The 15,702-nt window shown below is 41.4% G+C and overlaps 1 protein-coding gene across 2 annotated transcripts in view; it reads right to left on the bottom strand.

The window, feature by feature from the left end:
* TNKS2 (tankyrase 2) overlaps window positions 1-5,663 on the bottom strand; it is a 65,325-nt gene extending 59,662 nt beyond the window's left edge. For both annotated transcript variants that reach the window (XM_061402790.1, XM_061402791.1), the window contains exon 1: window positions 5,161-5,663. In XM_061402790.1, coding sequence (XP_061258774.1) covers window positions 5,161-5,359 — 199 coding nt within the window. In that variant the 5' untranslated portion in view covers window positions 5,360-5,663. The remainder of the gene's footprint in view (window positions 1-5,160) is intronic.
* Between the last annotated feature and the right edge of the window lie 10,039 nt (window positions 5,664-15,702).

The raw sequence follows: 15,702 nt of genomic DNA, 5'->3' as shown, positions 1-15,702 counted from the left end.
CAGTGCCTTCGGCCCAAGAACTACAGTGCAGTGGTGGTTCAAGAAGTTTTGCTGAGACCAGGGCCTTGAAGATGAGGAGCGCAGTGGCCAGCCATCAGAAGTTGACAACGACCAAGTAAGAGCAATCATCGAAGCTGATCCTTTTACAACTACACAAGAAGCTGCCAAACAACTCAACGTCAATCACTCTACGGTTGTTTGGTATTTGAAGCAAATCGGAAAGATGAAAAAAAAAAGTGGGTGCCTCATGAGCTGACTGCAAATAAAAAAGAAAAAAACAACCCATCATTGTGAGGAGTTTTCTTCTCTTATTCTACTCAAAAACAAAGAACCATTTCTCAATCAGACTGAAAAAGTGGGATTTTATATAAAAACCAGAAATGACCAGCTCAGTGACTGGACTGAGAAGCAGGTCCAAAGCACTTCCCAAAGCCAAACTTGTACCCCCCCAAAAAGTCATGGTCACTGTTTCATGGTCTGCTGCCCATCTAATCCACTACAGCTTTCTGAAACCATTACATCTGGGAAGTATGCTCAACAAATCAATGAGATGCACCAAAAACTGCAATGCCTGCAGCCGGCACTGGTCAATAGAAAGGGTGCAATTCTTCTCCATGACAGCATCCGACCGCACCTCACACAACCAACGCTTCAAAAGTTGAATGAATTGGGCTACAAAGTTTTGCCTCATCCGCCATATCCACCTGATCTCTCGCCAACTGATTACCACTTCTTCAAGCATCTCAACAACTTTTTGCAGGGAAAACACTTCCACAATCAGTAGGAAGCAGAAAATGCTTTCCAAAAGCTCATCAAAACCCTAAGTATGGATTTTTACACTACAGGAATAAACTTATTTCTCATTGGCAAAAATGTGTTGATTGTAATGGTTCCTATTTTTATTAATAGACATGTGTTTGAGCCTAGTTATGATGATTTAAATTTCATGGCCCAAAACCACAATTACTTTTGTACCCACCCAATAACTTAACTTTACTAAGATCCAGAAAGAAGTACTTCCTGCATGTATTTGTTGAGAATGAGGAATATACAGGAGAAGGCTTTGTCTAGTTCAACTTGGGACAAATAGTCTGGTCAGAGTAGGAGAAACTTTGGAAAGGATCCCATGGCCTCTGGGGTGATGAAAGTCTGACAATCTGAATGCAGAAATATTGAAACAAGCACTCCAAACTGGTTGCTACTGAAGTCTACTGCCTATCTCTAAATCCACCAAAAGCTGAGGAAAAAGATGTAACTCAAGTCTTGATAATATACTATAACAAGAGATCTGGTAGTAAAAAAAAAAAAATTCTGAAGTCTTAAATAGACTGGTCTTTGATACAGGGGTTTTCTACTGATACAGGATTTAATTATCCTCCACAGCAAAAAACGATCCTGAAAACAGTCTGTAATTCTAACCCTACGTAAGAAATGGGGGTACTTTTTGTGGATCTCCCATAATTATGATGTTGGCCTACAGCCAAAAGAGGGAAATGCTTTTGAAACTTTAATGGAGGGCTTCCATAGCACCACTTTGGGAAAGGGTATCAGTGATAATCACAAAAGCTATTACATCTTTGGCAGCTGAAAGTAAAAGGGTCAGTTGCTCAGTGTGTCTGACTGTCTACAACCCTGTGGACTGTAGCCTGCCAGGCTCCTCTGGAGTGGGTAGCCGTTCCCTTCTCCAGAGGATCTTCCCGCCCCAGGGATCAAACCTGGGTCTCCTGCATTGTAGGCGGATTCTTTACCATCTGAGCCACCAAGGAAGCCCCTGGGCAGCTACGTTATTAACATCTTCAATTGGAGAAATCATTTCACTTTCTTATACAAGTCAGATTCTGACCTACCAGTCCAACTGCCTTCCTATACAGAAATCCTTTCCACACCTGTCAAAGGTGCCAATTCAACCACTGTAAGGAGACTCCCAGCCAATCCCACAGTTGAGTAGACTGTTAAAGGCAGTCTGACTCCGCGTAACCTTTCACCTACTAGCCCCTAGCTTTGACTGCAAAGGCCACACAAGTCATATCCTCTCACTTTGTGTACTTGACTTCTTCCACATATGTGGATGGCAACATTGTTTAGCCTTAGTCTTCTTTTCCCTCTAGAATAAGTAGGTTTCCTATAAGTTGATTGTATAATAAATTCCAGGTGCTCTAGTTCACACTTGGTGTGGGAGAGTGGGAAACCTTATATGCAATTCATATACATACTTTATACATAATTGAAGGTAGCAACTGAAGTACATGGCTGAGTAGCATAAATACAGAAAAGTAACATACTAAGTACAAAACAAAAGTTACTTTGTTTAACTAGAACTCTAACAATGCAAGTTATTTTTCAACTTGTCTTCTCCAACTATATACACACATATATATCATCTCTTTCTACCATCTCTATACCTGAATTCTTTGAACTGAATGCTATTTTACATTTTTTTTCCCATTGAATAATTCTCTGCACATCTTAAAGAATATTTAAGATTCTCAAGCCAGAGAATTCTGTTCTCCTGTTCTAAGATTCCTGAGAATGCTGTGTATTTCTTTCTTTGGCTATGATGGACAAAAAGATAACCTTCTCCCAAAGATTCTGGCCCTCTTCATTTTTTCAGAAGCAAGTTCAGAGAAGCAATATCCTTTACTGAAACCTGCTTGTTTTCTAGGGGATTATACTGTCAAGAATTTCGGATGTTACTGCTTCTAGCAAAATTAGAGCTGCAGCTTTCCTACCACCAACTTGCCTCTACAAGTTTTGTAATGTGTCACAAAAAACTCATTCACAACCTCTGTGTGTGTGTTGGGGGGAGGGGATAGGTAAGGGGCTGGTGGCAGGGGGATTGAAGAGGAAACTTCTGACTAGCAGTGACTTCTTGAAGCATACTTATTTAAGAAATGGAATCTAGTCTGATAATAGAAAAGTTACTGTTTATCTGATTATTTTTTCCATTTGACACAAGAACTTAACTCCTTTAGGGCTAGCAATTATTCTTTAAATGAACTAAATATTTTAGATGAAAAGACAGACCAAATTCTCTAAACTGTTCTATAGTGATTCATTTTCCTTTGCACCGATCTCTCATTCCTGTTCTTTGGAACTGAAACAAAAAGACAAAATCATACCTACCCATCTCCCATAAAATGTCCAAGTTTTAATTGGCTTAAAAAAAAAAAGGTTCCCCTACAGCTTACCCTGTAATGCACAAAAACAGGACACTGCTCGGTCAGGCAGTTACATAATCCCACCTCCACTGAACTTCCAATGACATGCTGACGTGCATGTTAACATAACGGATAACTCACTACTACAGAGAGTTCATAAAATATATTCTCCACATATTAAGAAAAAATGCAGCTGGATGCATTTATTTAAAAATTTGAGTAAGAAGGTTCTCTCTCATTAATCTTAAGTAATAATTCAGATTGAAATTTACAGAGTTAATTAAAGTTTTTTATACACCTGGGTTTAAATGCAGAGCTTTAAAACTCTGATTTAATATAGACCATTAGTAATTTTTATTACTTTCTTTTATACCTCAAATTCTTAATCTTATAACCTGTACCTGATAATTTGGGTAAATTGTGAAGCATAACTGGTTCCTAAAATAAGTTTTCTATTTCAGTGTGAACAAACCACAAAGTTTTCCACTTCAGTTTGGTAAAAAGTGCTTTGATCTTGGGACAGAGCTCAGGGTGGGATGGTTGGGAGGAAAAAGGTCAATAGGAAGCTAATCCATAACCTTAAGTCTCTAAATATTATTATTTTCAGATATGAACTCATTAATACAACAAATTCTTGAAAGGTAGCAACTAAGATCTTCTTTGGTTATTTTTATCCCACAGATCAAGCAAACAGAATCTGAGTAACACTACCCTTTGGATTATGTATCAGTAGGTTATGACAGTTTCCCAAATCAGTTGCTTAAATGTTGACTACACGGACAAGCAGGACAATTCAAGTTAAGAGACAGCGGTGATCATCAAAATTTTAGGCAAAACTAGCTAAACGTGAGATTAGACTTTAGTATTCTTCTCTTCCCCTTCCACTGCCCACAGGCTGCTTCTAGTTCTCCCACCAATGGTCCTCCAAACCTTCTCCCTTAAAAAGTTCCTCAATGGGAACCCAACAAATTTGTAATTGATGGAGAAAGCATACTTTCCAGTAATATTTACATTCTAAATCAGGTACAGGTTAAGACAAACACATTTCCCACTGAAAGCGTAAAAGCAATGCTTGTGAACAAGAAAATCTTTCTTACGTTTCTCGGCTCATCATTACACAGTGCAATCACAATCCTTCTTCCAAGAGAAAAGTATAAATGCTTCATAGAAATAAGCTGTGTCCCATCTCTAGTTTTTATATTCTTCAATTAAATTTAATACACCTATCAAAAATGAACCTAGTAAACACATATAAAAATATGTGTATGTGTGTAATTCAAACGATCTAAATCTCAGGATGAGGCGAGATTACTTCCAATTTAAAATCTAGACCCAAGCTAGAGTCCCCGCACCATCTTTGTGGCATTATACTACTGTCCATCCCAACTTGCGTCTGGCAGAGACTACCCGCACGCATCCCGCACCCAGCTTAAGTCAGACCTCAGTTCTTCCAAACTTGACTATTTCCAGTTCGTCTCCAGAAACTTGCCTATGACTGCTACCCAGGTAAACCCATTAATGCTAATGTGTCAATGGACCATATAAGCTGATCCTCCTAAATTACATCCCTGCATTTGACAAAAGCCTCAAGAACGTAACACAAAGGATTTTTAAGAGTTATAGTGGAAAGTGCAAGAAAGATAGGTTTGGGAGATAACTGGCCTTTAAAAATCACAAGGTCTACTTCGTCCCCTACTCTTTCTAGCCTGTAGAGGCCTTTTAGGGTAGTAAGACCGGAAGTGGGTACAGGTATTGTCGAAACAAAACAAAGCAAAAAAAAAAAAACCCCACAACTTCCAGTGACTGTGGCACATTCACCCCCTAAAACCTAGGGGACTCCTCACCTCCCATTCGACGACATCAAGAGAAGCGGGACCGAAGTCCCAGGGGGAAAGGCCGGGGGGGGGGCGGGGGAAGGAGCACTGTATCTGGATTCGGGCCTGCGAACCCGGGTGCGCAGGTGGGGTCTGGGGCGAGGCAAGGAGGCGCTGGCCTCGCTTACCTGCGGCGAAGTGGAGCGGGGTGGACTTCCTGCCCGCTGTGTCGCGGCTGTTCACCTTCTCGGGCGTCACCAGCCTCTTAACTCGCTCAACGTCCCCGTTGCGGCAAGCCTCGAACAGCTCGCGGGCGGCCGGCTCCACGACCTCGGCAGCAGCGCCCGCGCAGGCCGCGCCCCCGCCGGCGCAGCGGCGGCCCGACATTATTCTGGCCGCCGCCGCAGCCAGCAGCAGCGCCAGCAACGGCAGCAGGAGCCCCGGCCCCGCGAGCAGGAGGGCGAGGCCCCCCGGAGGAGACGCGCTCAGGGCCCGGGCCGCTCGGCTCCCTGCTGTCACCGGGCACGGCGCAGTCCCATGGCCGCGCCACCTCGCATCCCTCGATCGGCCTCGCGACCCCCGACTGCCCCGCCAAGGCGGAGGCACCGAGAACCCGCCGTTCGAGCTCAGAAGCGACGCGGCGGCGGAAGCTAGCAAGGCCCCTCCCGCCAGCTCCGCTGAGCCCTGGGAGCGCACGTGACGTCGCGCCGCGCGTGCGCAGTGGTGGTAGGCAGGCCGGACAGGTTTTGGCCAGCAGGCCGCGCGGAGGGGTTTGTGGGAAATGTGAGGCGACAGCCTCTGGCTGCGGGTGGAGTAGGGGCTTCGTCCCACCGCCATCTTTGTGGTGGGTTCTGCTGAAGTTGAATGTTCTGCTTAATGTCTTTATAAAAAAATGGATTCTTAATCTGAATTTCCTTATTGCACAGAAAAGAACCTTTGAAAGTTTCCCCCCAATTTTGGATGTTATTTTGGACTTCTTACTGTGGACATTTTCCATGTTTTCAGCTTCCACAACCCCTTTGTCCTGGGGGTTTCTCCCTGCCACTGTCTCTTTCCTCCCCCGCAAGTGCCGTTTTGTTTTTTGTGAGCCACTTCTCAGAAATGAATGAGTTGCCCCAAGATAATGTGAAGAAAATTAGGAAAGCATTGGAAGTTTGTTCCAATTCTAAATTAATGATTGAGAGGTATGGCTTACATGAATTACTCTTTCCATAGTTAATAGTTTACGACTAAAGGACCCATCCTGAGTCTATATTATGCTGACTTGGCCGAAGTGTGGATATACTGGGTATACACATCGCTGACAAAGTTTAATGAATTGTGATTTCTTTTCTTTTTGCCGTGAAAGCAAGAAAAGCACATAATTAACTCTCACGCCTAAGGTAGTGATACAGCTGTTCATAATCATTCCCTACCCTATGCCCTGGTCTTAAGAAACTTTAAAACTATGGTTACATACATGTGGAAAAGACCCTGAAGCTGGGAAAAATTGAAGCAAAAGGATAAGGTGGCGGCAGAAGATGTGATGGTTAGATAGTATCACCAACTCAGTGGACATGAGTTTGAGCAAACTCCAGGAAATAGTGGAGGACAGAGGAGCCTGTCATGCTGGAGTCCTGGGGCTGCAAAGAGTTGGACAGGCCTTAGCAACTGAACAACAAATGGTTACCTAAACGGGTACATGTGACCCTTGGCATGCAGACAAGCATCTTCCCCACCCCCCCTCTCCCCTGTGTTGTCTTAACTTCTTAACCTGGTTTTGTTTTTTTTTTTTTTTGGCAAATTCAGTGTTTGTTTGGGAACATCAACTCACTATTGTGTTAGAAGGTAGAGGTTTTACATGGATGGGGGCATTTTTGTAAATGTGTAAATTACATAATTATATATGCACACGATAAGTATAGATTTGAATTATGTTGCATAATGATAAGTATCTGTGAATCCACCTGAAGAACTGGTACACCACCAATGGTATTGAATCTATCGTTTTTCTTCCATCTTTCATCTACTTACCAACTGTATTCCCTAATTTTCTTATTCTCTAGCTATTAATTTGTAGTTATTAATCCCTTACCATGTGGGTATTCCTCAGCAGCACATTGTTCATCTTTACTTGTTCTTGAGCTTTCTAAAAGTATCAGTCTATGAGGTCTTTTTTCACTTGTGATGCTTGTAAGTCTCATGCAGTCGTTATTGTTTTCTAGAGTTGTCTTGTGAGTATACCACAGACTTAGAAGTCCACTGGTCATTTGATTTGTTTCCAAGTTTTGTTGTAAAGTACTGCTACAAACATTTGTATACATTCTCCTGGTACATATGTGCAAGTATTTAAAATGAGAAGTGTTTGAACTTTTTGACCACTATTCATAGCATAAGAAAGGTGATTGCTGTATTCAACCAGTAAACATGCTCACATATATAAAACAAAAGTTTCACGAAATAATGAAGTGATATTTACCTCTTCAGTGTTTACAAAAATGCTAGTTATGACTTCCAGTTAACTGATCACAGAACACACAAATGAGTGGTAACAAAAGGTTTGAAAAATATTGCAGGAGTAGGAATGGACTACCCATGAGAGCAGTCACTCAGTCATAGGCAGCAAATGCTCACTTTACAAAATAAAGCCAAATTGTTTTCCAAAGAGATTGTTTATAATGTACATGACTACCAGGAGAGTGTAGGAGTTTTTAAAATCTCTGTCTTCATTAACCCTTGGTATTGTAGGACTGGGCTTTACTAAGCTCAGTTGGTAAAGAATCCACCTGCAATACAGGAGACCCTGGTTCAATTCCTGGATCAAGAAGATCCACTGGAGAAGGGATAGACTACCCACCTTAGTATTCTTAGGCTTCGCTTGTGGCTCAGCTAGTAAGAATCCAACTGCAATGCGGGAGACCTGGGTTTGATCCCTGGTTTGGGAAGATCCCCTGGAGAAGGGAAAGGCTACCCACTCCAGTATTCTGGCCTGGAGAATTCTATGGATTGTAAAGTCCATGGGATCACAAAGAGTTGGACATGACTGAGCAACTTTCACTTTCATTGTCTGATTAATTTTTCCATATAGTGAGTGTAAGTGGTATCGCAAAGAAATGTTAGTCGTCATTTTTTAAAAATACAGAATTTCTAAATTTCTGTTCAGTTCAGTTCAGTCAGTCATGTCCGACTCTTCGCGACCCCATGAATCGCAGCACGCCAGGCCTCCCTGTCGATCACCAGCTCCCAGAGTTCACTCAGACTCACATCCATCGAGTCAGTGAAGCCATCCAGCCATCTTATCCTCTGTCGTCCCCTTCTCCTCCTGCCCCCAATCCCTCCCAGCATCAGAGTCTTTTCCAATGAGTCAACTCTTCGCATGAGGTGGCCAAAGTACTGGAGTTTCAGCTTTAGCATCATTCCTTCCAAAGAACACCGATGGCTGATGTCCTTCAGAATGGACTGGTTAGATCTCCTTGCAGTCCAAGGGACTCTCAAGAGTCTTCTCCAACACCACAGTTCAATCCTTCAGCGCTCAGCTTTCTTCACAGTCCAACTCTCACATCCATACATGACCACTGGAAAAACCATAGCCTTGACTAGACGGACCTTTGTTGGTAAAGTAATGTCTCTGCTTTTCAATATGCTATCTTGGTTGGTCATAACTTTTCTTCCAAGGAGTAAGTGTCTTTTAATTTCATGGCTGCAGTCACCATCTGCAGTGATTTTGGAGCCCCAAAACATAAAGTCAGCCACTGTTTCCACTGTTTCCCCATCTATTTGCCATGAAGTGATGGGACCACATGACATGATCTTAGTTTTCTGAATGTTGAGCTTTAAGCCAACTTTTCACTCTCCTCTTTCACTTTCATCAAGAGGCTCTTTAGTTCTTCTTCACTTTCTGCCATAGTTCAGTTCAGTCGCTCAGTCGTATCCGAATCTTTGCGAACCCATGAATTGCAGCATGCCAGGCCTCCCTGTCCATCACCAGCTCCCGGAGTTCACCCAAACTCATGTCCATTGAGTCTGTGATGCTATCCAAACATCTCATGCTCTGTCGTCCCCTTCTCCTCCTGCCTTCAGTCTTTCCCAGCATCAGGGTCTTTTCCAATGAGTCAACTCTTCACATGAGGTGCCAAAGTATTGGAGTTTCATCTTCAGCATCAGTCCTTCCAATGAACACCCAGGACTGGTCTCCTTTAGGATGGACTGGTTGGATCTCCTTACAGTCCAAGGGACTCTTAAGAGTCTTCTCCAACACCACAGTTCAGAAGCATCAATTAAAAAAAAAAATTTTTTTTTTCAAAAAAAAAAAAAAAGCATCAATTCTTTGGCACTCAGCTTTCTTTATGGTCCATTTCTCATATCTGTACATGACCACTGGAAAAACCATAGCCTTGACTAGATGGACCTTTGCTGGCAAAGTAATGTCTCTGCTTTTTAATATGCTATCTTGGTTGGTCATAACTTTCCTTCCAAGGAGTAAGCGTCTTTTGATTTCATGGCTGCAGTCACCATCTGCGGTGACTTTGGAACTCAAAAAAATAAAGTTTGACACCATTTCCACTGTTTCCCCATCTATTTCCCATGAAGTGATGGGACCAGATGCCATGATCTTAGTTTTCTGAATGTTGGGCTTTAAGCCAACTTTTTCACTCTCCTCTTTCACTTGCATCAAGAGGCTTTTTATTTCCTCTTCACTTTCTGCCATAAGGGTGGTGTCATCTGCATATCTGAGGTTATTGATATTTCTCCCGGCAATCCTGATTCCAGCTTGTGCTTCTTCCAGCCCAGCATTTCTCATGATGTACTCTGCATATATGTTAAATAAGCAAGGTGACAATATACAGCCTTGACGTACTCCTTGTCCTTTTTGGAACCAGTCTGTTGTTTCATGTCCAGTTCTGAGTGTTGCTTCCTAACCTGCATACAGGTTTCTCAAGAGGCAGCTCAGGTGTTCTGGTATTCCCATCTCTTGAAGAATGTTCCACAGTTTATTGTGATCCACACAGTCAAAGGCTTTGGCATAGTCAGTAGAGCAGAAATATATGTTTTTCTGAAACTCCTGCTTTTTCGATGATCCTGCAGATGTTGGCAATTAGATCCCTGGTTCCTCTGCCTTTTCTAAAACTAGCTTGAACATCTGGAAGTTCAAGGTTCATGTATTGCTGAAGCCTGGCTTGGAGAATTTTGAGCATTAGTTAACTAGCATGTGAGAAGAGTGCAATTGTGTGGTAGTTTGAACATTCTTTGGCATTGCCTTTCTTAGGGATTGGAATGAAAACTGACCTTTTCCAGTCCTGTAGCCACTGCTGAGTTTTTCAAATTTGCTGGCATATTGAGTGCAGCATTTCACAGCATCATCTTTTAGGATTTGAAATAGCTCAACTGGAATTCAATCACCTCCACTAGCTTTGTTTGTAGTGATGCTTCCTAAGGCCCACTTGACTTCACATTCCAGGATGTCTGGCTCTAGGTGAGTGATCACACCTTTGTGATTTCACCATGCAGCAGATAATGATGATTATTATGAAACAAACCCAAAAAGCAAAAACCAAAATAAGTGTTAGTGAGGATGTGAAGAATTGGAACACTTGTGCACTGCTGGTGTGTCTGTAAAATGGTGTAACTGCTAAGGAAAACAGTATGACATTTCCTCAAAAATTTTTAAATTGAATTACAATGTGATCCAGGAATTCTACTTCTGGGCCTATGCACAGAAGAACTGACAGCAGGGTCTTGAACAGATATTTACACACCTATGTTCATAGTAGCAATATTCACAATAGCCAAGAGGAGGAAGCAACCGAAATGTCCATGAACAGATGCATGGATAAACAAAATGTGGTATTTATGTACAAGAGAATACAATTCAGCTTTAAAAAAAGGAAACCTGTTATATGCTATGACAGGGATGAACTTTGAGGACATTATGCTAAGTGAAATAAGCCAGTCACAAAAAGACAAAGACTATATGATTTCACTTATACAAGGTATAGTAGTTTGTTAGGGGTGCCATAATAAAATACCACAGAGTGGGTAGCCTAAACCTCAGAAATTTATTTTCTACCCTTTTTGAGGCTGGAAGAATTTTTAAGTGCATCTTAGAAAAAAGCCTAGATAGCCTTGAAGAGATGGTTGGTAGAAAAAGAAGTAAAACATAATTCTGATGAATATCCAAAAGGAAGAGAACCCTATAGAGAAAGCTTCTCTTCTCTTAGGACATACAAATATCACTAACAGAATGTTATTAGAAACATGAATAATAGAATAGTTCTGGTGAGGTCCCGGACATAAATGAGGAATGTGTTATTGAACACTATAGGAAAGGTAATCCTTATACTAAAGCAACAACAAACTTGGCTGAATTATGTCCTGCTATTGAGTGAAAATAATTTATAAGAGATGAACCTGGGGCTACTCCGGTGGCTTAGTGGTGAAAAGTCTGCCTGTCAATGCAGGAGACGTGGGTTCAGTCCCTGGTCTGAGAGGATCCTACCTGCCGTGGGGTGACCAAGCTGGTGCACCACAACAACTGAGCCTACACTCTAGAGTACAGGAGCTGCAACTGCTGGAGCTTGCCCTAGAGCCTGTGCTCCGCAACAAGAGAAGTCACAGCAATGAGAAGTCTGCACACTGCAAGTAGATGGTAGCCCCCACTTGCAACTAGAGGAAAAACCCTTGCAGCAACAAAGACCCAGCACAGCCAAAAAAGAATAAATAAATAAAAGTTTTTTAAAAAATAAAACATTTTTTTAAAAAGAGGTGAACATGAGTAGATTTCCAAGCAACACGTAGAAGGTGGAGACTGGTTTTGCCTTTTCACTTACAGTAAAATAAGAGAGGGGCTTCCCGGGTGGCTCAGCAGGTAAAGAATCCTGCAATGCAGGAGACACAAGTTCAATCCCTGGGTTGGGAAGATCCCCTGGAGGAGGGCATGGCAACCCACTTCACTATTCTTGCCTGGAGAATCCCATGGATAGAAGAGCCTGGTGGGCTACAGTCCATAGGGTCACAAAGAGTCAGACACAACTGAAATGACTTAGCATGCACACACGCAAAATAAAAGAAGATGTAAACTTGAGAAATAAAAGGTTAAGGAAAACAGAACCTGAAAATGATGAATTGGAAAATTCTTAGTCTACCCAGATAGCATACTCTGGAATAGGGCCAAGGGTGTGAGTGGACCACACTTTGCTACAGCAATCAGGTGTCTGTGACTTATGGATCTTATCAACCATTTCAGCAGCAACCAGCAATAGAGACAAGGTTATCCAGGAACCCTTGTGTCTGATGGATTCTCTTGACACTCATGGAAGAGTGACAAGGTTTTGGAGAATTTTGCACCAACAGAAACACTGCCAGCCTGAAGGGGACAGAGACAGGATGAATGAAGAATGCCTCTGAAAGCAGAGCTGTGAATGCAGAGGCCAGAGAGGGTGGGGCTGCTACCTAAGAGGGCTGAGAGTACAGAACATCAAGCCACAAAGGATTATTCTTAAGCCTTGAAACCTAATATAATTTGTCTTTCTGGGCTGTGAACTGTTTTAGAAAGGTAATCTGTGTACTCCTAATGTATTTTTTCCCCCTAGTTTAGGAATGGGAATTTCTACCCCATGACTGTTGCATCATTGTATTTTGAAAGCAGACAGTTTGTTTTCTAGTTTCATGGGTCTGTGGACAGAAAAGGATTTTGTCCTGTGATGGACCATACCCAGAGTGTCACCCATATCTGATTTAGATGACAAGATTTGGAATCATTATGAGTTGACAATATTTTGGATTTTGATTTAATGTTGCAATGAGTTAAGACTTTGGGATGGGTGAATGTATTTTGTACACGGGATGGATGTAAGTTCAGGGGGAACCACGTGACAGACTGTCCTGATATTGTCCCCTCTAAACTCATGTCCAGTTTCAACCTCAGAATGTGACCTAATTTGGAAATAGGGTCTTTGCTAATGTGATTAAGTTGAGGTCATATTGGATTAGGATAGGCCCTAAATAAAATCACTTAAGTCCTTACAAGAATACATGAGGACATGCAGACACAGACCTCCTTCATGGCTGTGGTTGAAGAGGCAGTCGAGGAGTAAACTTTTCTTGGGGACTATGTAGTTTTCTCAGCCTGCTTGCAGCTATGTAAACTCGAAGACCGTAAGGTTGAAGACTAGAAGAGTCAATGCTTTTTTGCTGTTGCTTTTTTGGTTGCTAAGTGTCTGGCTCTTTTGTGATCCCAGGCAAGAATACTGGAGTGGGTTGCCATTTCCTTCTCCAGGGGATCTTCCTGACCCAGGAATTGAACCCATGTCTCCTGCTTTGTAAGCAGATTCTTAGCCACTGAGCCATCTGGGAAGCTCCTTCAATGTATTTTTAGTAGATTCTATTTTTAACTCTGTTTTTGGTTCTAGACAAATAATTCCTTCCAAAACATTATAGGTTTCTGGTCAATTTGCTTCTAGTCAATTCCTTGGGCCTATAACCAGAGCTAATTCTTTCACAGATGTAATTCTCAATCTTAATTTAATTTTTGCTTCCTTGATGCCATGCCTCTTTGTCTTAATATAATTACAGCTACATTAAGGCCATAAGGCTTGAGAAGGAGAGCCACCATCTTAATTTATTCTCTGCTACCTGGCCAAGTCTTACCTTGGTTCCATAAGAGTTTCCTCAATCCTATTTCCTTCTGTCTAGCTTTTGTAACCCTCCTAGGCCCCATATTCTGGGTTCTTTTTATTCATTTTTATTTCTGCTTGAAATTAGCTAATTTTTACCTGAGATCATTTTGTTTTCTAATAACTCACTAAGTATAATCAGTAAGAACTGTAGCATTCAGTTAACCTTTTGTTTTCCCAATGCCTTCTCCTAAGCTATGGACCTCATAGATTTGTCTTTCAAGTTATCTCAGACAGTAGTTTACCAAATATTTTGCTATTGCTTATGCGTATGTGTGTTAGTTGCTCAGTTGTGTCCCACTCTTTACACCCCCATGGACTGTAACCCACCAGGCTCCCCTGTCCATGGAATTATCCAAGCCAAAATACTGGAGTGGGTAGCCATTCCTTTCTCCAGGGGATCTTCCCGACCTAGGGTTTGAACCCAGGTCTCCTGCATTGCAGGTAGATTCTTTACCATCTGAGCCACCAGGGATCCCACCATTGCATGAATGGGATATCCACTCCCCCCAAATCATAGTATGTTCCTCACTACCTCTCCATATTTAAGCCAATGCCATACAATTTAGATTTTCTTTTACAACACCCAACTTCCAGGTTCTAATTTCTGTATTCATCAATGATACAAAACAACCAAAATTGCGGTGGCTTAATAGAAATTTATTTCTTACACACATAAATTCTATGTGATTAGGCTGTATGGTGGAGAAAGGAATGGCAATCCACTCCAGTATTCTTGCCTGGAGAATTCCATGGACGGAGAAGCCTTGGTGGGCTATTGTTCATGGGGTTGCAAAAAGTCGGACACAACTGAGTGACTAATACACACAGGCTGTGTGGAGGGAAGGTCTTTTTTCCCCACATGGTCATTCAGGGATCCAGGGTAATAGGAATTAGAAATTCTGACTTTACATTGAGTTTCTTCTAAGGTTGCCCTTAGCTAGTTTGAATTGAGATGTGCCATAAACCTAAAATACATCTGCATAAATGTATTTCATTAATATTACATGTTAAAATGAACATATTTTGATATATTTGGTTAAAAAACATTTATCATTAAAATTAATTTACCCAGTTTCTATTTTACTTTTAAAATGTGGTTACTAGAAAATTTAAAACAACAGACTTACCACTTTATATTGATCAGAATGACAGAAGTAGGAAGTTCGATGTGGGATGATATGGAGAAACCAGAAACCAGAATCCTCTTGCACTGCTGATATCATATGGGACTTGTTCAGTTTTTACTGGGGCACAGTCATGCCCACTCATTTATGGCTTGTCTATGGTTGCTTTTGTGCGTGCGTGCGTGCTAACTTGCTTCCTTCGTGTCTGACTCATTGCGACCCTATGGACTGCAGCCTGCCAGGGTCCTCTGTCCATGCGATTCTCTTACTATAACAGAATTGAGTAGCTGTAACAGTCCGATTCCCAAAACCTAAAATATTGAGTAGCTGGGTTTTTACAGGAAAAGCTTGCTGACTACTGGCCTAGTTGGTAAAACCTTGTTGTTGTTGACATTACAAATATCTTCTGCAAATGGGATCCCTGCATGTTTAACTTTTCTATGGTTTTCTTATTTTAAAAAATCTTTTATTTTAATGTAGTCAGATCCTTTCATTTTTACCTTAAGATTTGTGCTTTTCGGGCCTTTTTAAGCAAGTTTTTCCACTCTCAACGATCATAGAGATATACTCCTTCATTCTCTTTGCATTTCACACTTAGGCCTTTGATCAATATCAAATTTACCTTTTAAAACATTGATGTGAAATTATTATCAAAATTAATAGGATAAACTATTTTCCCAACAGCATGTATTAAATAATCCATTTCCCCCACTGTATTGTGGTATTACCTAGAATTCCGATTTCATTCCATAATCTTATGCAAGTTCTACGTTTCCGTTGCCTCTTCTGTAAAATGATGATAATAATAGCACTTACCTCATGAGGTGACTGGGGTAAGTAATTAATTGTGTTGTTACAACTAAAGCACTTAGAACAGTACCTGGTAAATGAAAAGTCTATAGTAAGTATTGGTTATTACTATTTGTGTTAGCTGTTTCTGTGATATGTGTAT

The sequence above is a fragment of the Bos javanicus genome, chromosome 26, assembly GCF_032452875.1.
Source record: "Bos javanicus breed banteng chromosome 26, ARS-OSU_banteng_1.0, whole genome shotgun sequence".
NCBI classification, from domain to species: domain Eukaryota; kingdom Metazoa; phylum Chordata; class Mammalia; order Artiodactyla; family Bovidae; genus Bos; species Bos javanicus.
The sequence above is the reverse complement of the archived record's forward strand: the minus strand, read 5'-3'. Positions and strand labels throughout refer to the sequence as shown.